The sequence below is a fragment of the Mus caroli genome, unplaced genomic scaffold, assembly GCF_978045245.1.
Source record: "Mus caroli unplaced genomic scaffold, Mus_caroli_1 scaffold_17, whole genome shotgun sequence".
Taxonomy (NCBI): domain Eukaryota; kingdom Metazoa; phylum Chordata; class Mammalia; order Rodentia; family Muridae; genus Mus; species Mus caroli.
Genome location: NW_028227272.1, coordinates 27,332,307 through 27,357,609, shown reverse-complemented (window position 1 = coordinate 27,357,609; position 25,303 = coordinate 27,332,307). Strand labels below are relative to the sequence as shown.

Here is a 25,303-nt window from a genome sequence, read left to right as displayed (position 1 = left end):
TTGATATGATCAAAATACCCAGTGATTAGGCTAAAAGGAGTGTTATAGCTGAGGAGACTGTCCTCTTATAGCTCTTCATGACCCTCAGTATTGGATACTTTATTGTTTTTAAGGTCCTGGCTCTTTAGGATTATAGCCCACACTCCTCATTAAGTTGGCCAGCTATCGAGTGTAATGTTTCATCTTAAGCACTTTGTTTAGAACCTTAATTGGAAGCATTGAGAGGCTGTAATATTTAATGTTCAGTATATATGTGATTAAAGAATTGTGAACTTTTATTAAATCTATTGATAGTTTGTATTGGTAAAGTGTGTCAAAGTTGATGAAACGTTTTTCATGCTAAATGAGTATGAAATAATACTTTATTAGCAAGAGATGACTAAATAATAACATTTACATAAAAATTAGGCAGTTATTTAATATTCATAATTAATTGACCTTTCTCCCTTTCTTCTAAGGATGAATTTAGAATATGGTTTTGTGCAAAAATTCACTTTCTTCCTCTGGAGAATCAACCAAATTTGAATGCAAAATCTTTAGTTAATGAGGTTTCTAATGGCCATGCTGTTCATCTGACTGAAGAAAATAGAGGCGAGATGAATAAATACTCACAGAGTCAGTCACAACAGGTACCGTGATGGACTGTCAAAGCTGTGAAAAACCATAGTTTACATTCTACATTATCAAAGATACAGTTTATAATTTCATATTTGCAGTTACTGCTTGAAATAAAAGCTTTGTACAGTACCTGTCACTAAATAAAACTTCAGGGTTTTTGTTTTTTGTATTTTACTTTTTGTTTTTATTCTTTTCTCGTATATTACATTCCAACTGCAGTTTACCCTCCCTCCTCTACTCCCAGCCCTTCCTCCAAAAACTTTAGGTTTAATAGAAAGTTTTTTTATTTGATATATGATAAGCCTTTTGATGTAATATTATTATGTTCTACAGATGCGGTATTTTACCCACCATAGCATAAGATATTTCTGGAATGATGCCACTCACAATTTTGATTTCTTAAAGTAAGTATCTTTAGTTTGTTTAGAATATGTTATGAATATTTTTAAATGTTTTAGTAAAAGTGGCTATATTTTAATGTTAACACAAAATCATTATTCACTTATTAACAACTCTAGTGTTCTTTGAAGTTTCATTAACCATTTTAAAGTAAGTCTCACCTGCAACTTGTACCTTGGAGAATTTTACATAAAATTTAAACGAAAGCTGCATACAGTGGTGCATGCCTGTGACCCCAGCAGTCAGAGGCAGAGGTACAGGAAGAATTTGAGTATATCTTGAAGCTTAGGTTTTCAAGTTGTTTCTTTGTTGTTTAGTTTTACTCTTATTTTGGTGTGCACTGGGCTGAGCATCTGGGACTCACATGCTGATAAGTGGTGACCCTCAGTGATCCCCACTCCCCAATCCCTGTGCTTTTCTCTAGAGTATCTGAATTATTTCTTCCTATGTTGATAGTCCCATCCAGTTGTACTCAAAGGAACATGTAACATACAATTAGACGAGAAATGACACTGGCAAATGCTATCTTTGGGTAGGACAAATTGGAGTAATCCCTTATTTGTTTTATTTGTGTGTGTAGAGATCAAAGTTAAACAAAAATTTACTATGGTTTAGACTTTATTTAAAAGATGGGGTCTTGCTATTTTGCTCAGTTTATATCCAGTTTCCCCTCTTAGCCTCCTGAGGATTCTGTTTTGCTATTACTATTTGAAACATTCATTAACTATCCTTGCTCTAGAATGCCAGAAAAGTTTATAATTCTTAACAGTAAAAACAAGATCAAGAACATTTAATACCTGGAATGCTTACCTAGAATACCAAAGAATGTTCTGGAATTGTTCAATGATTTTCTCGTTTCTGGTTCTGAAATTGAGGTACCAATGCTTTGGGGATAAATACCATTGTCCTGCAGGCTTGTTAAACACTTTGTTGCTAGTCCCTCTTTGTACTGAATTCTGGCAAAGTCATCAGCTCTGGTGGAAAGAATGTCTAACATACTTGTTGTGTGGTCTCTGCCAGCCACTGAAACTTGTAAAATTTAAATCTACCATAATGGTATCAACAAATTGTAGAACTTACCTTTCCTATATATAAAATGTAGAGATTAAGTAGAATTAATGTCTTTAATTCTCTTTGCTTTAGAGTTGTTTGGCTGGTATCTATTAAAATAAGCATAATTATATTTTGGAGGGAAAGCAGATATGCTAGTTGAATCCTAGTTAGAATTGTTCTAGGTCTTAGACATTTATGATTGTAAATTCTGCACTTTGAAATGTAGTAGTCACGAAAGGACTTATGGTGCAACTTTTGCAAGAAATGAATAGTAAATCTTTAGTTTGAAAATCTCATTTGTCACACTTTATCTTAAGTTTAATTTGATTGTTGACTCATAAGCTTTGGAAACTGTTAAAGGATAATCCTGCTATGTATGTTTTTTATATAGTATTATTTAGAGCCATGACAAATGTAGTGGATAATCTAGTTGTGTTTGAGATTTAAACTGATTGTTTTATATTAAGAATTTGAGATTTTAAAATTCTCAGGACTTCTGTTTTTTGTTAAGAATTTCTAAGAAGTTTGTAAGGAAGTTACAGTTATAAAATCGAGCATATAGCAAAATGAGGCAATAATAAATTTGGATATTTTAAACTTTGTTTAAAGTAAAAACTTTGGATTTATTTAGGGGACTGGATGAAGGTGTATCTTGTGCATCAATTTATGAAAAGCATAGTGCAGGACTGACACAGGGGATGCATGCCTACAGGTAACTTTATGCAACTGAAGTAGGTCTGTTCTCAACATTCCTAAACCCACAGTGCATACAGATAGGTCTCTCCCACATAACTTAGGGAATTAAATACTACATTCTGTTAGTTACACCTTCCTGAGCAAAACACTCTCAGTTCCAAAACTATAAAAAATGTTAAAGCTAATAATCCCTTAAGTTTTACCTTTTAATCAATTCTAAGATGCAAATTTCCCCACCTTTTCCTATCTCTGAAGTTGGGATGTGTTGTGTATTGGGTAGAGCTTCCTGTCAGTCGCACAGTGCTTTCTAATTAGTAACTCCTTAGACTTTCTGATGTGGGAATTGTAAGCATGCACAGCCATTTTCCACAGGAAACTGGAAGCTGGGAGCCATGCTTTTTTTTTTTTTTTTTTTTTTTTTTTTAAAGTATAAAAATATGCCAGTGTCTTAGCACTCAGGAATCACAGGCAGGTGATTTTGAGTGAGTTTAAAGCCAGCCTGGTCTACAAAGTGAGTTCCAGAACAGAAAGGGCTATGCAGAGAAACCAAGCCTTGGAAAACAAACTAACATATTGCCAGTGTATTGCACATTTTAAAGATAAATGTTTTTTTTTTTTATTGAATTAAAGTTTTTTTTAAAACTGTTGTAACATCTTTTTCAATGTTTAAACAAAAAAAATTCATTCAGTCTTAGCACCTTATAAAAGGTTACAATTATAATAGTATACATGAGAGTAAAATGAAGAAGGTATGGGTTTTAGAGGGAGCAGAGCCTTTTTGGGCTAGGCAAATACTTTACACTGACCTATGCACATCTTCCCCCACCCCCTCCGGTTTTTATGAAGCCTCAGGTAGATAAACCTGACCATACTTACCGTATAGCCAAGGGTGGATGTCTTTTTAACTTTTGATCTTGAATTTGCTTCCCAAGTGCTGGGCTTTCAGGAAAGCACCAACCATGTCATGCTTGGTTTATAGAGTTGTTTGGAATCACAGCTAGGGTGTGTGGTTGACAGCCACTCTGACAGTGGAGCAGCACTACCAGCCTCTAAGCAATTTTTTGGTTTGGTTTGGTTTGGTTTTTCAAGACAGGGTGTCCCAAGCTGTCCTGGAACTCACTCTGTAAGCCAGGCTGGCCTTGAACTCAGAAATTCCCCTGCCTCTGCCTCCCTGAGTGCTGGGATTAAAGGCGTGCGCCACCACTGTCTGGCTACCAATTTTAAGAAAGTGTTTTCTAAAAGACTTAAAATGTGCAGTATTTTTGAAATAAATTTCCTTAGTAAAATATTCTTGCTAGAAAGAAGTAGGGTAAGATTTGTTTTTACAAAAAGTTAGATAAATCTTAATAAAATTTGTTCTGTTTGAGGCTGTACGAGATGTCTCAGTGGTTAAGAGCACTGACTGTTGGTTCCCCACACCCACATGGCAGCTTACAGCTGCCTGTAAATCCAGTTCCAGAGGATCCAATGCTTTTCCATGGCCTCAGTGGGTAGTGCATGCTTGCAGTGCATAGACACATTTAGGCAAAAACACCCATGCACATGAAATAAAAATGAAATCTCCAAAAATTTCCTTCTGTGCAGGAAGAGAACCTGTGATGTGTTGTGATGGCTTACACCTATAGTCCCAGCACTTGGAAAGTTGAGACAGGAGGATTCCCATGAGTTTGAAGGTAGCCTGAGTGGTATAAAAGTTTCAGGATAGCTTTCACGTAAACAAAGTGAGCCTTTTGCTCACATGGTTATTATTGATTAGTAAGAAAGATACTTGGGGGTGGGGTGGGGGAGGCAGAGAGATGGCTCAGTGGTTGAAGAACACTGACTGCTCTTCCATTGGTCCTGAGTTCAAATCCCAGCAACCACATGGTAGCTCACAACCATCTGATACCCTCTTCTGCTGTGTGTGAATACAACAGTGACCATGTACTCATATACGTACGTACATACATACATACATACATACATACACATACATACATCTTTAAAACAATGAAATGTGTCACATACAAAATAGGAGTCTAAAGGAAGTAAACCGCTAAAGTTTGATTACCACTATTGATATCTTTGATTTAAATAGTGTAGCTAGCTAGCTATTTTATTTTACTTCATTTATTTATTTTGGTTTTTGAGACAGGATTTCTCTGTGTATCCTTGGCTGTCCTAGAACTCAGTCTGTAGACACAGTTGGCCTTGAACTCAGATCCAGCTGCCTCTCTCTCCTGAGTGCTGAGATTAAATGCGTGAGCCGCCATGACCTAGCAGCTTTTTTATTTTTAAAAGTAGAGAATTTTATAATCATGGAACAAGAGATTTTGAAAGCATGAATCTCAGAATGGTTGACTTTAACCATATCTAACATAATTCTTCTCCTAAATTATTAATACAATTACTGCATTTTTCTGTCATAGAAAGTTGATTTATGGAGTAAATGAAATTGCTGTGAAAGTGCCTTCTGTTTTTAAGCTTCTAATTAAAGAGGTAAGACTTTGCATATAACCCAACAAACAGTAGCGTCATCCATTTGGAAAGTCATGTTTAAGAAGCTGTTCTTAGTTTCCGGCTCCTTTGCTTCATATTTTACCTTTCATTCATATTGGAAGGTAAAAATTGAAAAATTCTTGTCTAGTAGAAAAGGTATGAGTATGCATTTTTTATTATATAGATTTCTTTGTGTCTCGTCTCCATGGAACCCTGGTTAAGTTGGTGACTTCTTGCTCCCTTGCTCCTTTACTTCACATCGGGTAGTACTGGAAACTGAACATTTGTGTTACGGTCTGAGAGGAAGCATGTTAGTTCTTGCAGTGAGGATTCATCTATAACTGCCTGGGCTTTCTGAATAAAAGATTAGGAATGTGTATGGGAAGTTGGTGAGTAACTGCCCGGCAGAAAGACTTGCCAGTCTTTGTTCGGGTTTTGGCTATAGATAAAAAGTAGTATTGGGTGGATACTTTACTAGAAATAATGATGATTTCCCACCACTTTCTTAGAGTAGCCCTTTGGTGCTGCCTGCAAGCATAGTTTCATGTATGAATAAGACATTTAGGAAGCCTCATAGTTTGAGAGGATTTAGCTGTCTTTGTTTTTTTGTTGTTTTTTTTTAAAGAAAACATTTCTACCTGCTACTTCTTGTATGGATAAAGTTTAGATGATTTTTTTTTTTTATTACGTATTTTCCTCAATTACATTTCCAATGCTGTCCCAAAAGTCCCCCATACCCCGCCCCCACTTCCCTACCCACCCATTCCCATTCCCCTGGCCCTGGCATTCCCCTGTACTGGGGCATATAAAGTTTGCAAGTCCAATGGGCCTCTCTTTCCAGTGATGGCCGACTAGGCCATCTTTCGATACATATGCAGCTAGAGACAAGAGCTCCAGGGTACTGGTTAGTTCATCATGTTGTTCCCCCTATAGGGTTGCAGATCCCTTTAACTCCTTGGGTACTTTCTCTAGCTTCTAGATGATTTCTTAATATTTCATTTGAGTTTGAAGTAAAATGGTTCTTTAAACATGAAAATGCTTTGAAAAACACCAAAGGCACAGTCCAAAGACATGGGGAAGTAATTAGAAAGGTGAAGATACCATTTCATAAACCTCATGACCAGGGCTTTCTATCTAGTCTTACTTTTATTCAAGATTAAATCCCAAGAAGTTCCCTGTGAGAGAGCAAGGCAGCCCATTGTCATATTTATTTTTTCTTTCTGTGCCAGTTAACTTTTGAAACATAAGTGAAGTTTTCTTTTGTGTTCTTTAAAGCAAGCATTTGCTGTTTGACTAAAAGTTGTATGTTTTAGCCCAAAGCATAGAATTTGTTAGAAATGAATTTACTTTAACAAAGTATAATGCAGAATCCCAACATTTATACATGTACACATAGCCTTTTCTAGCTGAACCTGCTTTCTGGGTTTGGTATGACTCTAAATTAATGTAAATAGTTTAAGCTTATAGGATTGAGTTTTGGTGTTCAATGGTAAGAAAGTATAGAGCGCACTGTGTAAGAGCCTGGCTGTTGACTGCTCCAGTAGGTGGTAGGAATCCATGTTTACATATCCTCCCCCATGGTTGATGGAGCTTTCTTTGTCTTGTCTTCTCTCTTACTAGGTCCTCAACCCATTTTACATTTTCCAACTGTTCAGTGTCATCCTGTGGAGCATTGATGAGTACTATTACTATGCTCTAGCCATCGTGATCATGTCCGTAGTGTCTATTATAAGTTCACTCTATTCCATTAGAAAGGTAAGTTACATTTACTACATAGTTGAGAAATATATTTGCATTTTTAGCCATTTGCAAGGTTTGTAGAATGAATAGTACTTGGTATTAAGTACACTTATTGTTATATTTGCCTGAGTACACTTGCATACTTTCTTCTTTTTGTTTGTTTATTTGTTGAGACAAGGTAGCTAAGGGTGGCCTTTAACTAATCCTCCTGCTTTTAGCTTGGCCTTTTGACATAAAAACATATATATGCACTAATGTTTTGCCTGCATTTACATCAGTAGACCGAATATGTGCCTGGAGGACTAAGCAGTGTTTGTAGCCATCGAGTTATGTCTTTAGTCTTGGCTTTTTTTTTTTTTTAAAAGGGAATCAAATGTCTTTTATTTTTTGTGGTAGTGGAGTTTGAACCTAAGACTTGACATATGCTCACTAAGCTGCACTCTGAGACAGATCTTTTTAGAGGAAAATTACCACATGATTATTCAGAAACAATAGGCATCTGTATTTACCTACTGAGGACTAGTGCTGAAAGGATGGCTCCACTGTTCTCAAGGCGGCCTCATTTAAGTGCTTTTTTGTTTTGATTCTCTGCTTTGGGAATGCTCATGGATGTGTTCACATGTAAGAGTCCAGTTGTGCCCAGAGGACCCAGTTTGATACTGAGTTTTTCTTGGATTCTTCTCTACCTTATTCATTGAGGCAAGGTTTCAGTTGAACTCAGTGCTAGCCAGCTTGGTCTAGGAGTCTCCCTCTTCTGCCTTTTGTACTGGAATTACAGGTAGGCTGCAATGCCTGTTTGGTGTTTGCATGAGTGCTTAGATGTGATCTTAAGTAGTATCTAAGTTAGCGTTTCTATAACTGTGAGGAGACACCATGACCAAAGGGACTCTTACAAAAGAAAAGATTTAGTTAGGGCTGGCTTACAGTTCAGCTTATAGTCCATTGTCAAGGCAGGCAGCTTGGTGGCATGCAGGCAGACACGGTGCTAGAGGGTTAACTGAGAGTTGGAAGACAGTGACTGTGCCTGGCTTGAAATTCTGACAACCTCAAGACCCACCCCCCAGTGACAGCTCTTAATTGTGTTATTCCCTATTGGCCTTTGGGGCCATTTTCATTCAAACCACAGGTAGTGTCTCAACCACTGGGTCATCTCCCTATCCTATGACTTTTCACCTTTTACATAGGCAGAACAATAAACAGTGATCACAATAATTAAGCTTTGTTTTTTTGTTTGTTTGTTTGTTTGTTTGTTTGTTTGTTTTTGAGGAGTGGGTTTGTATTTATTCGTTTTTTTTTTTTTTTTTCCCAGCAATATGTTATGTTACATGACATGGTGGCAACTCACAGTACCGTGAGAGTTTCAGTCTGTAGAGCAAATGAAGGTAAGTACTGACTAAATGAACACAAAACATCCCATTAAATGCTCACCTGTAAAGCAAGACTGTGTGTGCATGTGCATCTTATTCTTTAAATTGTATTTATTTATTTATTTCATTGTATGCATGCTTAAGGCGTATTTGTAGAGGTCAGAGGACCACCCAAGGGGATCACTTATCTTTCTACCACATGGGTCCTGGTTTATCAGGGAGTAATACTGAAGGCTTTACCTGGATCAAGAACAGTTGTTGAACTAGCAAAGTGTGGAAGTGCAAAAAAGAGGAGTCTCAAGAGATCCGCACAGGTGGATAGATGGATGTTGGTGTTGTTTACTTGGGACGTAGTAAAAGGGAGTGAGTGGTTGTAGGAATGAGAATGCTTGGAGCATGTAAACTAAGCTGATGCCGTAAAGGACAGACAGTAGCATGCTCTCTGGAGGCAGGCTACTTGAATTTTCTAGGACATACAAATCAGTTTTCATTTTCATATATTCTCAGCATTCTTCTCCTACCCTGGATTGCCCCTTCCTGCCCCCCTGCCTTCCTGGAATAGATTGCTAAATTTAGCAACCTCAGGCTCCATTTTGTTGACTGTATCCAAGTGATTACTTCCTTCGAAGTCACTTGCTTCTCTCACTAGAATCTCCCACACTTGCTGCCATCTTACATATTTTGGTAGGATTATTTGATTGCTTTGTTTTGGAGGCGCGTGGTGCGTGTGTGCGTGTGTGTATGTTTGTGTGTGTGTTTCTGTATTCCAGGGCACAGGCTGGCCTCTAGGTCATATACCTTGTTTTACAGCTAAGGATGACCTTGATCCTCTGATCCTGTTCTATAATCTCTGCAATTAACTTGTATAAACTTGCTGTATTTTAATTTCGAAGACTAAAATGTAGTGAGAAGGGATGAGGGATAAATACTTGCAATGAGGAAAGAATACCTTTGGAAAGAATATGGAAAATTTTATTGTTTTCTTTAGTTTTGGTGGAATTGGAAAAAATCTGAATTCATTTTGCTTGTTCATCAGAATTTCCTGTGTGGACTTATGCTCCTATTTTAAGGTGGCTGACAGTCAAAATTGATGCTTGACAGGTGTATGGGCTTGTGATGTTTAGTCAGCATACTGTAAGGAGACAAGCTAGCTGACATATCTCAATGTCTGGTGCCTCTGGAGGCCAGAAGAGGGTGTCAGATCCCTTGGAACTGGAGTTATAAATAGTCTTGTTACTTCCATGTGGGTGTTGGGTATTGAACCCAGGTTTCCTGGTAAAACAGCCAGTGCTCTTAATGGCTGAGCCATTTCTTTAGTCTTGATGCTTTGTTAATGTATAGTCCTATTTTTTTAAGACACTCCATGTGATGCAATTGTGGTATAACCGTACTGTAGCAGTATCTTACTGAGAGCAAGAGACTTTTGGATAGGTCATTTGTTTATTTGCTATGCTTTTATTTCAAATTAAGGACAGTTTCTAACTTTTTTTTCAAATTCAGAAATAGAAGAGATCTTTTCTACAGACCTTGTGCCTGGAGACGTCATGATCATTCCATTAAATGGGACAGTCATGCCTTGTGATGCAGTACTTATTAACGGTACTTGCATTGTAAATGAAAGCATGTTAACAGGTAAATGGAATCAATCAATCATGCTCATTGTTTATGATGGCATTCAATTTACGTAGTTTAAACTTTTTCAAAATCATGATCATTTACTTATAAATGTTGTGGGTAGTGATTTTTGTATATGTGAGTAGATAGACTACATTCTAGGCTGGAAACTATAATCCCTTCTATAAGTTTTAAGTTATAAAACTATATAATCACTTCCGATACTGACCATATTCCTAGACCTGCTTCTTGTCACTCCTTGGACATGGGGGAAATGGTTTAATATTCTTTTAATTGGGAAGAAGTAGACTTTAAGCTAACTCAGCTGGAAATTCACAATTTAGAAGTAGATCTTATTATCTGACTAGAGATTATTTCCTGCATGGTATATTTTGAGGCTTAAAGCACACATGTATTTTCTACACTCTTGACTTTGAGGAAGTGTGAATGCTCTAGAGGATTAACCTCATGCCCATTTCTCTCTTTGCCCAAATTTTCTGTGGTATGTGTCTGTATCGTCTTTCTGTCTAGTGGTGGTTAAAGATGTAAAATCACCAGGTACTGAAAGTAACAGTGCTTTTAAATTTTGTTCTTTAGGATGTGTTGTATTCTTACTCTTTGGAATTATTTGAGGGTCAATAAAAACAATTTTCAAATAATGGCAGGCATTTCTAAATTATGAATCACTTTCTGGAATTAACTGTGGGAAACAACTTTCTCAGTGAACCAATTGGACAAAAAGTTGATTTATTCACTATGTTGCCCATATGTAGAACAGTTATTATATGCAATACTGGTAATTATTTCACTATTTTTTTCAGTATGTATTTGACATTGATTTCTAAGATAACCTTTAAAATGTGATTTTTCAAATAGGAGAAAGTGTTCCAGTGACAAAGACTAATTTGCCAAATCCTTCAGTGGATGTGAAAGGAATGGGGGAGGAGCAGTACAGTCCAGAGACACACAAGCGGCACACTTTGTTTTGTGGGACGACTGTTATTCAGACCCGTTTCTACACTGGAGAACGTGTGAAAGCCATAGTAGTTAGAACAGGTAGATAAAGTCTCTTTCAGATTTGAAACTCATTAGATGTTTATAAAGGCATTCTGGTTGGTGGGATAAATTCTTATAAAATGATAAATACTTGTCTTTAATTTTTAAAAAGGATTTAGTACTTCCAAAGGACAGCTTGTTCGTTCTATACTGTATCCCAAGCCAACTGACTTTAAACTCTATAGAGATGCCTACTTGTTTCTGCTGTGTCTTGTGGTGGTGGCCGGAATTGGATTTATCTACACAATCATCAATAGCATCCTAAATGAGGTATGTAACTTTTGATAGGTTTGGTCCTTAATTATTTCTCATGTGGCTAAAGTTAATATTCTGAAGAAAACTGTTACACGATTACTTATTATATCAGAAAGCAAAATGTATTTGGTAGCATAGGCAGGAAAATTGGAAGTTCTAGGCCATCCTAGGATGGATGGATGGGATATAAACTTTTTTTTCAAGACCCCATTTGAACAACAAAACCCTGCAAAGCATGTTCTCCCTCCCTCCCTCCCTCCCTCTTTCTCTTTCTCTCTCTTTCTCTCCCTCTCTTCTTTCTTTCTTTCTTTCTTTCTTTCTTTCTTTCTTTCTTTCTTTCTTTCTTTCTTTCTTTCTTTCAGATTTATTTATTATTATATGTAACTACACTGTAGCTGTCTTCAGACACACCAGAAGTGGGTGTCAGATCTCATTATGGATGGTTTTGAGCCAGCATGTGATTGCTGGGATTTGAACTCAGGACCCTCGCAAGAGCAGTTAGTGCTCTTAACCACTGAGCCATCTCTCCAGCCCCCTCAAAGCATATTTTCAACATAGCATATAATTTTTCAGAATGTCTGCTGCTTTCCTTTCCTTAATGTGATATTAAGCATGCACCAAAAACTTTGTGGGATAAAGTAAAATAGTATATACAATAATAACTTATTTTGTTTATTTAGCTATGTTGTCTTGTTCCTAATTCTACCTCTGGGGTGCTGGAATTACTAAAATTATTTTTAAACACTTAATTGAAGGCACTTGTAAAGATCATGTCTGATTATTTTTTTCTAGCTTCTGTGGACACTTGCCCCCAGGTACTTGTAGGGTGAGACAGTATCAGATCAGTACCTTGATTTGAAGGTAGTCATGTGAAGAATGCAAGCTATTAAAATGAGACAAGTGCTTTAGCTCTTAGCTCTCCTTTAGCTGCTAGTGTATTAGTCCATTAGCTCATTGAAACATCTCTTTAAGAATTTCCACTACCCTCCAATACTGGGGTTTGAGCCTAGGGCCTCAAACATTATAGGCAAGCATTTATATGTCTTTTATATAATCTTTGATGGAAAAAAAACTACATCAATAATAGATGAGTATATATACTTTTTAGTAAAATCAGTAAATTGAATATTGTGAGTTTGATGTTTATTTTTATGTTGACTGTAGAAAGAAGTTCAAGAAATAATTATTAAGTCTCTTGATATCATTACAATTACTGTGCCACCTGCTCTTCCTGCTGCAATGACTGCTGGGATTGTATATGCTCAGAGAAGACTGAAGAAAGTTGGGATATTCTGTATTAGTCCCCAGAGGATAAACATCTGTGGACAGCTGAATCTTGTTTGCTTTGACAAGGTTGGTTTGTTTCATAATTGTTATAGTGGTACTTTTTATGTTTGTGCTTCCTTTATGAATTAATTTGCCCCTTTTAAATATTTTTGTCTTTTTCCTATTTCTTACTTAGTTACATATTCAGATTTTGAAATATTTTTCTCTTCCCTCTCCTCCCACTTGAAACAAGTTTTCACTATATAGCACTGGCTAGCTTCATTTATTCATTCATCTAGCTATAATTCATTTGTATAGACTAGGCTGGCCTCAAACTGACAGAAATCTGCCTTCCTCTGTTCTCCAGAGTGGTGGGATTAAAGGCATGTTATACCATCATGCCTGGCTCCCTTCTTAGTTTTTATTTTATTTTATTTGTTTGTTTATTAATCTCTTGAGTGTTTTGCATACATGTTGGTCTATACAACATGTGTGTACAGTTCCCATAGGTTAAAAGAGGGTGTCAGATTCTTGAAACTGGAGTTACAGGGGGTTGTGAGCTACGGTGTAGGTGTTGGGAATTGATAATAGGTCCTATGGACTAGTATCTCTCCAGCTCCCCTCCCCAACAACCTGTTCTTAGTGATCAGCCACTTGAGTGTTGCTTACTTGTCCAGATCTGCAAATCAGTGTTTGTATTCTGTGTTATGTTTTAACAGCAAGTCAGGGAAACTTAAGGCTGTAGTTTTAGCATCTGGGAAGGTGAGAGAGAATGATAGCTTGAGCTCGTAAGTTCTAGGCCCTCTGGGCAGTATGGTCTAAAGGAAAAAATTTTAATATCTGTTAGCAATAAAATGTAAGCTATATGGGTGCTAGAGAGACAACTCAGTTGTTCAGAGCATTTACTGCTCTTGCAGAGGAGCTGAGTTTGATTTATATCGCCCTTATAGCACCTCACACCTTGCTATGACTACAGTTCCAAAGGATTGGTGCCTGCCCTCTTATGCTCTCCATGGGCACCAGGCATGCCCAGGTGAACAGATATATATGAAGTCAAAACACCCATACACATAAAAATAAAGTTTCAGAAAATTTTAATGAATTAAAGATATAGTGGCAATAAATAAAAATTATATGTTCTTTGGTGTTTTTATGTGATTCTGATTTAATAGAATAGGCATGGATATGTATTTACTGTGATTTTATGATTCATAAGTATATATGTGTGTGTGTGTGTATATATATATATATATATATATATGCTTATATATGATTTTATTGAATCCTCACAATTTGTTGAAGAAAATTGGTCATTTTTTAAAACATGGGTTTGACTAGAAGCTCTCTTTTGGTGTTTAAATTTTTTTTCTTGTCTCCTTATGCTCTAGTCTGTTCTACCATTATTCCTCCCACCAGTATGTAGAGACTTCTGTTGGTTGGTTGGTAGGTAGATTGGCTAGAGCATTTTGTGTTTGCACATGACTATAGTTGATATAGGTAGGTGCCTTCTTGTATGTACTTGAAGGAGTCCTAGTGTAAGCACTGTTGTACAGTTTCTCATTGTAGTCATGTCCTGGAGGGCCATGCTCCTGCAGTGTATGTGGAGTTGTTATGGATTTGGATCTTGGCATTTTCTTTATTTTTGTGAGGTATTGTCCTTACTTTGTGCATGTTCCTTTTTTTTTATTAGACTGGAACTCTTACCGAAGATGGTTTAGATCTGTGGGGAATTCAGCGAGTGGAAAATACCCGGTAAATATCAACTAGATTTTATAGATCATTAGTCTAGTTCATTTTTTAACATTTTAGCATATTTAATGTTTAAACATAATAGACAACTATGTACCTATCATTAAGAGTAAACAACTGATATTTTTCTATGTATATTTCAGATGTCTATTTTAAAAATTGTGTGTGTGTGTTTGCATGTGTGTGCTTTTAATCAGAGCACAACTTGCAGGATGTGTTAAAATGTTGGCTTGTATGTAGAGATTTATGATCCTAATTTAATGTGTGTTTTTTGTTTAGATTTCTTTTACCAGAAGACAATGTTTGCAGTGAGATGTTGGTAAAATCTCAATTTGTTGCTTGTATGGCTACTTGTCACTCACTTACAAAAATCGAAGGAGTACTTTCTGGTGACCCACTTGATTTGAAAATGTTTGAAGCCATTGGATGGGTAAGTTCAACCGTTTTTTAAAACTATTTTGATTTTTTAAAATTTTATGTGCATTGGTGTTTTGCCTGCATCTATCTATATATGTGAGGGTGTCTGATCCTCTGGAATTAGGATTAAAAACATTGTGAACTGCCATGTGGGGACTTAGGAATTGCATCCTTGTCCTTTGGAGGAGCATCTCCGTTGAGCCATCTGTTCAGCCCCACTGTCCAGTTTTGTGGTTTTTGTTTTTGATACAAGGTATTGTGTAGCTTAGGCCCACCATAATCACAGCTGTATATATATAGCCAAGCTATCCTGCTCTTACCTCTCGAGTACTGAAATGAGCCCTTATACCTTACATTCTGTTTTGGTGGTGCTAGGCTGTATCTTCACCAGTGGCTTCTCCCAGCCTTTTTCCCCAAGGCTCTAGCTCCGACACAGCCAAACCTCAGCTTCTCTCCCTGACCCCATTCATGCCTTCAAAACAAGTCCCTTAAATGATTCAAGCACACTACTAATTTTGGGTGTCAGCATGAGATGGCAGCCATGGCTATCCCAAACTACATTCTGTGCTGACCCAGAGAAATAATCCCTGCAGATTTTACCTAAGTCATTCTGGTCTTAAGGCAGTGTTTATCTGTATAGGCCTGGCTGTCCTGGAACCTGCTCTATAGACCATGCTGGCCTCAAATTCCTCCTGCTTCTGCCTCGCTAGTGTTGGGATTAAAGGCATGTTCCACCACTGTCCACCACCAGAATTTCTTTTAATCAATGCTAATTCCTCAGCCCCAGCTGATCATTATCAATTGTCCTAGCAAAGGTTTCCCTTTAGTAGTTCTGGTCTTTTGGTCTTTTGGTTAATCATAGCTAATTCTTCAACACCAGCTGACTAGAACCATAGATTCTTAATTCAAAACTTACTTAATAAGTGGTTGCTTCTCACTGAATCTTTACAAGTCAGACAGACCTCCATTATCCATACTGGTCTCAGCATTATCTTCTAAGTTCCTACAGAACAGCCCACTGTGCTCTGAGCACTCAGTGCCTTTTCTATCTCAAAGTTCCAGAGTCCTTCCACAATCTTTTACAGAACTTGGATAGCTCTGTCACAGCGATACCCCACAACCTGGTATTAACTTTCATTTTTGTTATGGTTTTTATGGCTGCAGTAAAACACCATAAGCAAAGACACCCTAGGAAGGAAAGGCTTGTTTCAGCTTATAGTTCTACACGATACCAATCATTTAAAGAGATTTTTGTAGCAACTCAAAGCAAGAACTTCGTGAGGGCTGAAAATGAAGCAGAGGCCATGAAAGAGCACTCTCAGCCTCTTATTCATTCATTCATTCATTCATTCATTCATTTATTTAATGGTCTCTTTACATAACCCTGACTGTCCTGGAATTATCATGTAGACCCTGCTGACCTAGAACTCTGAGCTCCATTTGCCTCTGCTTCCTGAGCTGTGGGGTTAAGAATGAGTGCCACCACGCCTGGCTTCAGTCTGTTTCCTTCACCTGCCCAGGTCAGCCTCATCTGTAGGAGCTAGGTCTACCCACATCAGTCATTAATCAAGAAAATGTCCCAAGTCTGATGGGATTGTAGGACAGTAACATATATCCCAATTTCTGAGATGATCAGATGTGGGAAACTGTTTTGGAATTGTTTAGATTTAATTGTATAAAAGTATTTTTTTATTGATTGATTCCTCCAGTTAGTGTAATTCACTAATTTAGTTTTCTAACATAATACAGACTTTTGCTTCAACCTGTTTTGTGTTTGGTGGTGTGTGCATGCAATATTTTTTTTCTCTACTCTTACTACTTTATGTTTTATGTGAGGCGGGGGAGGGAGGAAGGAAGAGAGAGAGAGAACTGAGACCTGATAATTTATGTACTTGTCTTGGACTACACATGGAGGACAGTGGACAGCTTTTGGGAGCTAGTTTTCTACTACCACTATAGGAATCTCAAGATCACAATCAAATAGCAAGTGTCTTCAATTGCTGAGTCATTTTTTTCTAGGAAAATCAATTTCAGTGATGATTCAGTGCTTAAAGAGTAGCAGCTGTGCTTGCAGAGAACTCTAGGGTTCAATCCCCAGCAGGACATGGTGGTTTAGAACATCCATAACCCCAGTCCTAGGGGATTTTACACCTCTCTTAACCTGAATCAGCATCAGACACACAAGTGCTGTACAATATACCCATATACATCAAACACATTTTTTAAGAAGTGAAAATCAAGAGTTTATGACTCTATAATAGCTTAACTGAAATGTGATTGCATGGCATATCTCTAAAATCACATACTAAAACAGCTTATTTTCTACTTAGTGGTTCTATTAATCATATCTGAATTAATTTTTTATGGCTTGAGAAAAGCTTTCATGACATTTCATGACATTTCATTGACCTCAAGCTCACTATATACATAGGCTGTCATTAAACTCCTGATTCTTTTGCTTCCATGTCTTTTGAGTACACTTGTGCACACACACCTTTACCTGTAGCATTCGTTGGCAGAAATCACTGTGTTATAGGCTAAAAGTACTTATAAGTAACAGCTATTTGTGTTGCTAGGCACATGTGCTCTTTATTCTCCTTCCAAATTCTTTCTCTCCTTACCTAAAGGTTGCCAGGTATTTAGCTATATCTATGTCTTATTTATGTTACAAATTTAGTGTTGACATGTCCTTTTATAGCAATTTTTTAATGGTTCACTTAAAAATGAAATGAGTCTGGAATTTTGTGATGTATTAAGTGTTTTCTTTTTATTTAGATTCTGGAAGAAGCAACTGAAGAAGAAACAGCACTTCATAACCGGATCATGCCTACTGTGGTCCGTCCTTCCAAACAACTGCTTCCCGAATCTACAACTGCAGGAGACCAAGAAATGGTACAGTGTCACCCAGTCCTAGAAACAAACATAGTGGCTGCTTGTTTTTAATTTTAGTTTAGAAATATCTCTAGAAGAAGTTCGGTGTTTTTTTGTTTTTGTTTTTTTTTTAAATGCAGATACAGGTATTTTTACTGAATTTATTAGGAGGGTAACCCTGATCTGTATGCTAAGGCATTCTCTGTAAACTGTTGAAATTTGATTCTTCTGCACGCTAGTTCTCTCCTATTTATACAGTGATAGTTATCTTTCTAGTGTGCATTCTGTGTTTCTAGAATTGCATACAAAGAATTTATAAAAAGGCCCTCTTACTAGTTTTACTTTTAAATAAAATTTAGTGTTCCCTTCATTTATTTTACCATTTACTGTGTCAATATTTTTATGATTACAGAATATTTGAAATGTTGAATACCATTTCCCACCTACCCCCACCTTCCTGCTAGGCACTAAGTGAACCCTTTGCATTCTGGCCTGGTGGTCATCTCGTGGCTGCGCACCTTCTTTGGGAGGTGCTGTAGTAACTTAAATGCTTAAAGTTGCTTGTTGTTTTCTAAGTGAAATTTGTAGATGTTTTAGTTTTTCTAGTTGATGTCTATTAATCTGTACTTTATTTTCTTGTCTTTAGGAGCTGTTTGAACTTCCAGTAAGTGAAGAATGCTTTCTTTTTAGATAAGTACATTTGTTTTTATTCTTAAAGAGTAATAAATCTTTTGTGTGCATTTTTGAAATTAAATAGGCTATTTATGAGATAGGAATTGTTCGCCAGTTTCCATTTTCTTCTGCCTTGCAACGGATGAGTGTGGTTGCAAGGACACTAGGTGATAAGAGGATGGATGCCTACATGAAGGGGGCCCCTGAGGTCGTTGCCAGTCTCTGCAAACCGGAAACAGGTAAGGAAACATGGAGGCTCTGGATACAGTTCTGACGTCAGCACGAACTTACAGTAGCAATTCTAAAATTTCTTTTTATTTTCAAAAGTTCCAGTTGATTTTGAGAAAGTGTTAGAAGATTATACCAAACAAGGTTTCCGTGTAATTGCTCTTGCACACAGAAAATTGGAGTCAAAGCTGACCTGGCATAAAGTACAGCATATTAGCAGGTAAGGTTGAGTGGCGTACTGCATTTTCAGTAATACACTACTTATATTCATCCAAAAAGGTGAATGTGTGAAATGTCTGCATTGTAGCTTTGTTTTAAGTAAAACTAGGAATTTTCTTTCATTTTATATTGCTTTTTCTTGTTTTCCATGTCAGTTTCTCTGTGTATTCCTGGCTCTCTTGGAAGTCGTTGTGTAGACTAGGCTGGCCTAGAACTCCCAGTGCTGGCATTATATCATGTGCCACCACACCCCACTCTATTGATTTGTTGCCTATATTTATGTTCCTGAAATAATTATTTTCTTTAGAAGTACCTAATAGTTATTATTTTGTTTTTTAAATTCTGCTTATGTTTGTCTGTGGGTTTGTGTATGTTGATGCAGTGCCCATGGAGGCCACAAGTGAGTGAATGAGTGATCCTGTGAACTAGAGTCACAGGTGGCTGTGTCTGCCTGATGGAAGTGCTGTGAACTGAATCTGGGACCCCTTTCAAGATTGGTACTATGTGCCCTTCACTACTGTGCTATCCCTACAGCCTGTTAGCAAATTTTTACAGTGTGTCAGTCATGTTCTAGGAATAGGCAACAATTTTGTTTATTTTCTCTAAAAGCCCACACTGCCCAGTGGGAGCCAGATACAAATTTGGCTCATGAGTATCTTGAGTCATTCATTATACCTGTTATTCTTTCTCTCCTCTGTTTTATTCTGTCCTTTGTCAAATGACATTACTGACAGCTTTTCTTTTCCTGTATAAATAAGGTTTTATTTTTGACTTTGTTTCTTTGCTATGATAAAGTCCTCTGACAAAAGAAACTGAAGGAAGAAGGGATTATTTTAATTTACAGTTCAAGGTACAGTCATTATGGTGGAGCAGGCAGGCAGCAGGAGCATGAAGCATCCAGTCCCAGTACAGTTGGGGAGCAGGAGAGTGAATATGTGCTGCTGTAGTGCAGGATCCCAGCTAGAGAATGAATGCCACCTTCAAGGGGTGGGTCTTTCCGTCTCCACATAATCAACAAGATATTCCCCCACAGGCATCCTCCTGTCTCCCAGCTAATACTAGATTTTTGCCAAATTGACAGTTGCTACCAACTATCCCACCCTTCTGATTTTTGTTGCTATAGGTGATAATGAACTCACCCATTTGTTAATATTTCATGCTGTGTTTAGTGTTTTGTAAGTAGAAAGGAATATTGTTTGTCCTGCTACTTCTGCCTGATGTAGAGTGGTGATCTGAACATAAATAAAAGCCAGAATAAGGGGGCTGGAGATATGACTCAGAAATTAAGAGCCCTGGCTGCTTTTTCAGGGGACTTGGGTTTCTAGCACCTATATGGTGGTCCACCCACAGTCTCAGTATTAGGTGAACCCAACATCTTCATATGACTTCTATGAGTGCCAGGCATACTAACAGTCATACATGCAGATAAAACATACACATACAAAAACCTAGTGATATCAAGTTGAAAACCACAGGAATGTCCTAATTCCCACAAAGGACACATTAGTCTTTTCTTTACAGTGTCACCCTTGTTGTTGGCCCCATTAAAGACTAATTGTTCATTTACCTGTAGTTCTTGAGCCTGTCCTATACAGAGAGCTCCTCATGCCCTGGAATACTGGGTCGATCCTACCCTCCCTTTTCTTCCTTTTCCTTCAGCCAAGACTGTCTCTTGTGTTTTTGCTTAATAGGAACAGGGTTTTTTGTTTTTGTTTTTTAAAATAATGATTTTTTTTTATTTAAACCTTTACATTTTAGAATTGTACAGTTCTTTAGAGTGCAAGATGTCCATGACATTTGGTGTTTAGCATTTGTAAGATCTTGAGTTAGGAAATCTGTTGAACGCACTGGCATGGTGCTGCTAACCTAGTTCCACGTTGTTACACTTGAATACTGTCCTTTGCCCTTTCCTTTCCCTGTAAGGTCTTTTTGTCTTTACCATTTTTTCTTTTTAAATAGACATTTCCAGGTGAACTTTATATTTTATGTCAGGTTCATTTTTATTTCAATAAAAATTACCTTTTGAGATTTAAATTTTTGGAAATAGTTAACTGATAAGTGTACATAGGGTTCATTGAATATGTGCACATTTTACTTTATAACAAAGATGTTTTAGATTTAGGTCTTATAGATTGCTCTGTTAATATTTTGTCTTAACAATTACATTAACTCTTCAGAGATGCCATTGAAAACAACATGGATTTTATGGGATTGATTATAATGCAGAACAAATTGAAGCCGGAAACCCCTGCAGTACTTGAAGATTTGCATAAAGCCAACATTCGAACTGTCATGGTCACAGGTGAGCATGACTGTAGAGCTCAAATTGTGTGATATTGAGGGATGGTCAGTTAGAAAGGCACATTATTTAGTGACTATACCATGTGTTGTACTATTTCTTTTTTTTCTATGTCTTTTTTGTTTTGTTTTTCGAGACAGGGTTTCTCTGTGTAGCCTGTTGTACTATTTCAACTCAAAATATTTTCCCAAGATAATAAGGTAGCTGTAATTCAGCTTTGACTTCTAACACAATCTGTTTCTGGAAAATATAGTAGTGAAGAAGAAACTAAAGCTTTTCAGTTATGTTCTTTTTGTTGTGGAGCCTTGGCTTATGTGAATTATCTGTGAATGTTTCCCCTGCTGTAATAGAAGATTCCTGAGCAGTGAGTCTTTGCCTCTTTTATTTTGGGGATCACTTACAATTTTTTAACATTGACGTAGACATAGAAAATGATTATCAGGTGTTAGAATCAGATGAAAATGTTTTCATTTACATTTCATTTTTGTACTATGTATGTATGTATGTATGTATGTATGTATGTATCTTTATACGTATGTGTGGAAGTCAAAGCATATCTGGCAGGAGTCAATTCTTTCCTCCCATTCCAGTGCCGAGACTCACAATTCCCTCTGACCATGTTGTGGACCTTCGTCCCTCCATAGCACTACAGTAGAAGCCTAGTGTTTGTTCTGTATATCCATGTTTCCCTGCTAACCTTAATGTCTTAAAATAAAATAAAATAATGTCTTTAAAATTAGGAGACAACATGTTGACGGCTGTCTCTGTGGCCAGAGACTGTGGGATGATTCTACCTCAGGATAAAGTTATTATTGCTGAAGCATTACCTCCAAAGGATGGAAAAGTTGCCAAGATCAATTGGCATTATACAGACTCCCTGTCACAGTGTAGTGAATCATCAGCCATTGACTCAGAGGTAATGTTTATATTGTCTTTTTAAGTTTGCTCATTTGAATTTTGTCTGGGTGGGGGAAAAGATGATAGACGAAAACCCAGTGTTAACAAGAACTAAATGAAAATAGAAGCCAGGATTCTCATTCCCTAGACTCTCACTCATCACTGTAAGAATCTGGGCGGTTACATTTGATGCAGACTTTCCCTTTGAATAAACGCTAGGTGTTTGATGGCACCGTTTATATATAGTGTGAAATCGTCAATCCTGCATAAACATATTGAATATAGAACTGTATTTTCTTGGTATGGGTGCCTGAATATTGTTTCAAATGTCTTACATATAGGCTATTCCAATTAAACTTGCCCATGATAGTTTAGAGGATCTTGAGGTGACTCGCTATCATTTTGCGATGAATGGAAAGTCGTTTTCGGTGATACTGGAACATTTTCAAGATCTTGTTCCTAAGGTAAGTAATGTGAATTTTTGGATGTGTTCATGAGCTCACTTTGAACAGCATTTTTAAAAAAAAAAAAAAAAAACAATGTTTGTTTTATAGTTGATGTTGCATGGTACTGTGTTTGCTCGAATGGCACCGGATCAGAAGACACAATTGGTGGAGGCATTGCAGAATGTAGAGTAAGTATTGATGGGCTTTTATGGTTCTTTTCTTATGAATTACAATTTCATTTTCAAATTCTGGATGGTAACTAATATTTCTTTATAAGTTGAGTATCCTTAATCCAAACACCTGAAATTTGAAGTGCTTTAAAATCTGAAACTTTTTGAGTGTCACAGTAGAATTTGAAGCAAATATTTTAAAATATGAAAAAGTCCAAAAATCTGAAACACTTACTTCAAATGAAAAGTATTTAAAGTATGGGCACATGCATGTGAATGTCAAAGAATTGTTACCTATCAAGTATGTAAGAACATATACATATTTTTAAAACAAGTTCACTGACATATTTATCTGGGTAATGTATCCACAATTCTTTCTTAAGGTTATACCCTCATTAATTGGTGCTCTTTTTAATCGAAATGTATGTACATGTATGTTCTTTGTTACAAACAAACCTACTCCCCTGTTCCCTGTGGTCTTCCTTCCGCTTGTCCTCCACAGTCAGACTTATTCTTTCTTCCTCCTTCAACCTGATTTCAACTGATTTGTCCACTTAGTGCTTGTATGTGTAGGGGTATATAACAAAGAAGTGACTTTATTGCTTTCAACTCTCTCACACAAATGCATGTGGGTCATACATGGCTTTGGAATTTTAGTAACTAGTAATGTTTGAAGTTTCCAAGGGAGAAATCTTTACTCATAACACCAAAAACTGTTCAGGTTCTTACCTTGCCCCCCAGGTAAGGAAGTTGAGACACCAGAATCATTTGTCCATGTGCAGCTCCACCCAGTGCTGCCTGGAGAACAGCAGTGTCTGATGACCTGGTATGAAGGAGGACCACTTGTTTCATTTGTGTGTTAGCTCTCTGACTGCTGGAGGTGAATCAACTTCTTTATATGTGAATTGTAAGAAATTAAAGTCTTAAAATCATTTTTCTTTTCTTAGCTACTTTGTTGGGATGTGCGGTGATGGTGCAAATGATTGTGGTGTAAGTACTGTTTTTGTGATTTATTTTGTAGTTTTTTAGCCTGAGTCATTCACTGAATTCATCAGGTTTTTTTTTTTTTAACTGTTAGGCTTTGAAGAGGGCACATGGTGGCATTTCCTTATCTGAGCTCGAAGCTTCCGTGGCATCTCCTTTTACTTCTAAGACACCCAGTATCTCCTGTGTGCCAAACCTTATCAGGTAATAAAGATCTGACATTTTCATATTTGTTTTTTGAAGAGACCTTTTTAAAAAACATGTCTTGCCTGAATGAAAGTATGTGTACTGTGTTTGTGCCTTGTGCCCAAGGTGATTTATCATAAAAGTGTTTCTGAAACCCTGGAACTAAGAGTTTCGGACACTTTTGAAGTTGCCATATATCGAACCCCAGATCCTCTGGAAAAGCAGCCAGCACTGTTACTGCTCTCCAGCCCCAGAGAAAGCAACATCTCCACTATCCCCAAACCCCCACCCCTTTGTAGCAAAGCTGGTCAGAAATTCACTGTGTAGCCTGGATGGCCTTGAAATTGCTGGGTTTGTTTGTTTGGTTTTTTGAGACAGGATTTCTCTGTGTAGTCCTGGCTGTCCTGGAACTCAGTCTGTAGACCAGGCTGGCCTTGAACTCAGAAATTCCCCTGCCTTTGCCACCCAAGTGCTGGGGTTAAAGGCGTGCACCACCACTGCCCAACAGCCTTGAATTTGTGATCCTCCTGTCTGTCTCGCCTTCCAGTGGCTGTGAGTACAGATGTGAGAGCTAGTATTCCTGGCTCAGAGTTTTACTATTTTATTCTGTCTTGTACTTGACTGTAGTAGAGTGAATTATCCTGAAGAGCAATAGAACTTGTTTAATGCCAAGCCGTGGTTGAGCCTATGACACTCTTCCAGTTGTATTGCAACATACATTTTTTGATGGCCGAGAACTTTGTTCTAAATGTGAATGGTGATGTTATCTGTCAGGATGGAAGGTGTTCTGAAGGACAAGCTAAGGTGCTGCTAGTCACATTCAACGTTTTTATTCACAGGGAAGGTCGTGCTGCTTTAATGACGTCCTTCTGTGTGTTTAAATTTATGGCGTTATACAGCATCATTCAATACTTCAGTGTTACTCTCCTGTATTCTGTGAGTACCCACACCACACAGACATGTACTTAATGGTAAAGCACCAAAGATAGTGGGCCTGTGTCTTTGATTTTGAACACATGACCTAAGAAGGAAATTTATGCAGTTTGTATAAAATTACCTTGAGGATTTGGGATACATGTTTCTTAAAGCCTTGCACTCATGGTACAGCTTTGTGTGAAAAAAAAAATGTGTTTTCTTGTTTGTTTGTTTGGTTGGTTGGTTTGGTGTTATTCTTGTTTGTCTATAGTACAGATTGGCTTTGCTTGTCTGGACAGGATTTCAAGTTTGTAATCTCATTATGTGGTTGAGGAGGGCCTTGAAGTTCTGATCCTCAACTGATGTCATGCTAGGGATGGAGCATATGCCATCTGTGTTATAGTTACAGGTGTAGTCAACTTTGCTATGCATTTACAGAAATTTAAAAAAAAGACATTTTGGTCATAAAACTATGCATTTGTAGAATGTAGACAGTAGTTGTGATAGATTACTTACATTATGATTAACATGATTGACCTGTAATTTCCTGACTGACACTGTAACATTCTAAAAGTATCTTTGTGAACACTTCCTTTTATTATTTACAGAAGTGTCAGAAGGGAAGATTTAAAATAAGAAGAAACACTGACACTTGAATACTGAGTATTAGAATGCTAAATATTTTCAGTAAAAACCTGTTGCCAAAAT

General features: G+C 37.2%; 1 protein-coding gene across 3 annotated transcripts in view; it reads left to right on the top strand.

Annotated features, from left to right (window-relative positions):
* The window catches only part of Atp13a3 (ATPase 13A3), a 75,710-nt gene that overhangs the window by 26,693 nt on the left and 23,714 nt on the right, over positions 1-25,303 (top strand). For 2 of the 3 annotated variants that reach the window (XM_021184511.2, XM_021184509.2), the window contains exons 5-27: positions 459-629; positions 952-1,022; positions 2,702-2,782; positions 5,175-5,244; positions 6,865-6,999; positions 8,294-8,366; positions 9,852-9,983; positions 10,842-11,021; positions 11,134-11,291; positions 12,441-12,629; positions 14,233-14,294; positions 14,571-14,721; positions 17,484-17,600; positions 18,226-18,243; positions 18,337-18,490; positions 18,579-18,699; positions 20,876-21,000; positions 21,738-21,913; positions 22,236-22,358; positions 22,449-22,528; positions 23,458-23,500; positions 23,589-23,698; positions 24,520-24,616. In XM_021184511.2, the coding sequence (XP_021040170.1) occupies positions 459-629; positions 952-1,022; positions 2,702-2,782; positions 5,175-5,244; positions 6,865-6,999; positions 8,294-8,366; positions 9,852-9,983; positions 10,842-11,021; positions 11,134-11,291; positions 12,441-12,629; positions 14,233-14,294; positions 14,571-14,721; positions 17,484-17,600; positions 18,226-18,243; positions 18,337-18,490; positions 18,579-18,699; positions 20,876-21,000; positions 21,738-21,913; positions 22,236-22,358; positions 22,449-22,528; positions 23,458-23,500; positions 23,589-23,698; positions 24,520-24,616 (2,637 nt within the window). The remainder of the gene's footprint in view (positions 1-458; positions 630-951; positions 1,023-2,701; positions 2,783-5,174; positions 5,245-6,864; positions 7,000-8,293; positions 8,367-9,851; positions 9,984-10,841; positions 11,022-11,133; positions 11,292-12,440; positions 12,630-14,232; positions 14,295-14,570; positions 14,722-17,483; positions 17,601-18,225; positions 18,244-18,336; positions 18,491-18,578; positions 18,700-20,875; positions 21,001-21,737; positions 21,914-22,235; positions 22,359-22,448; positions 22,529-23,457; positions 23,501-23,588; positions 23,699-24,519; positions 24,617-25,303) is intronic. The other variant, XM_021184510.2, reaches the window with a different exon arrangement.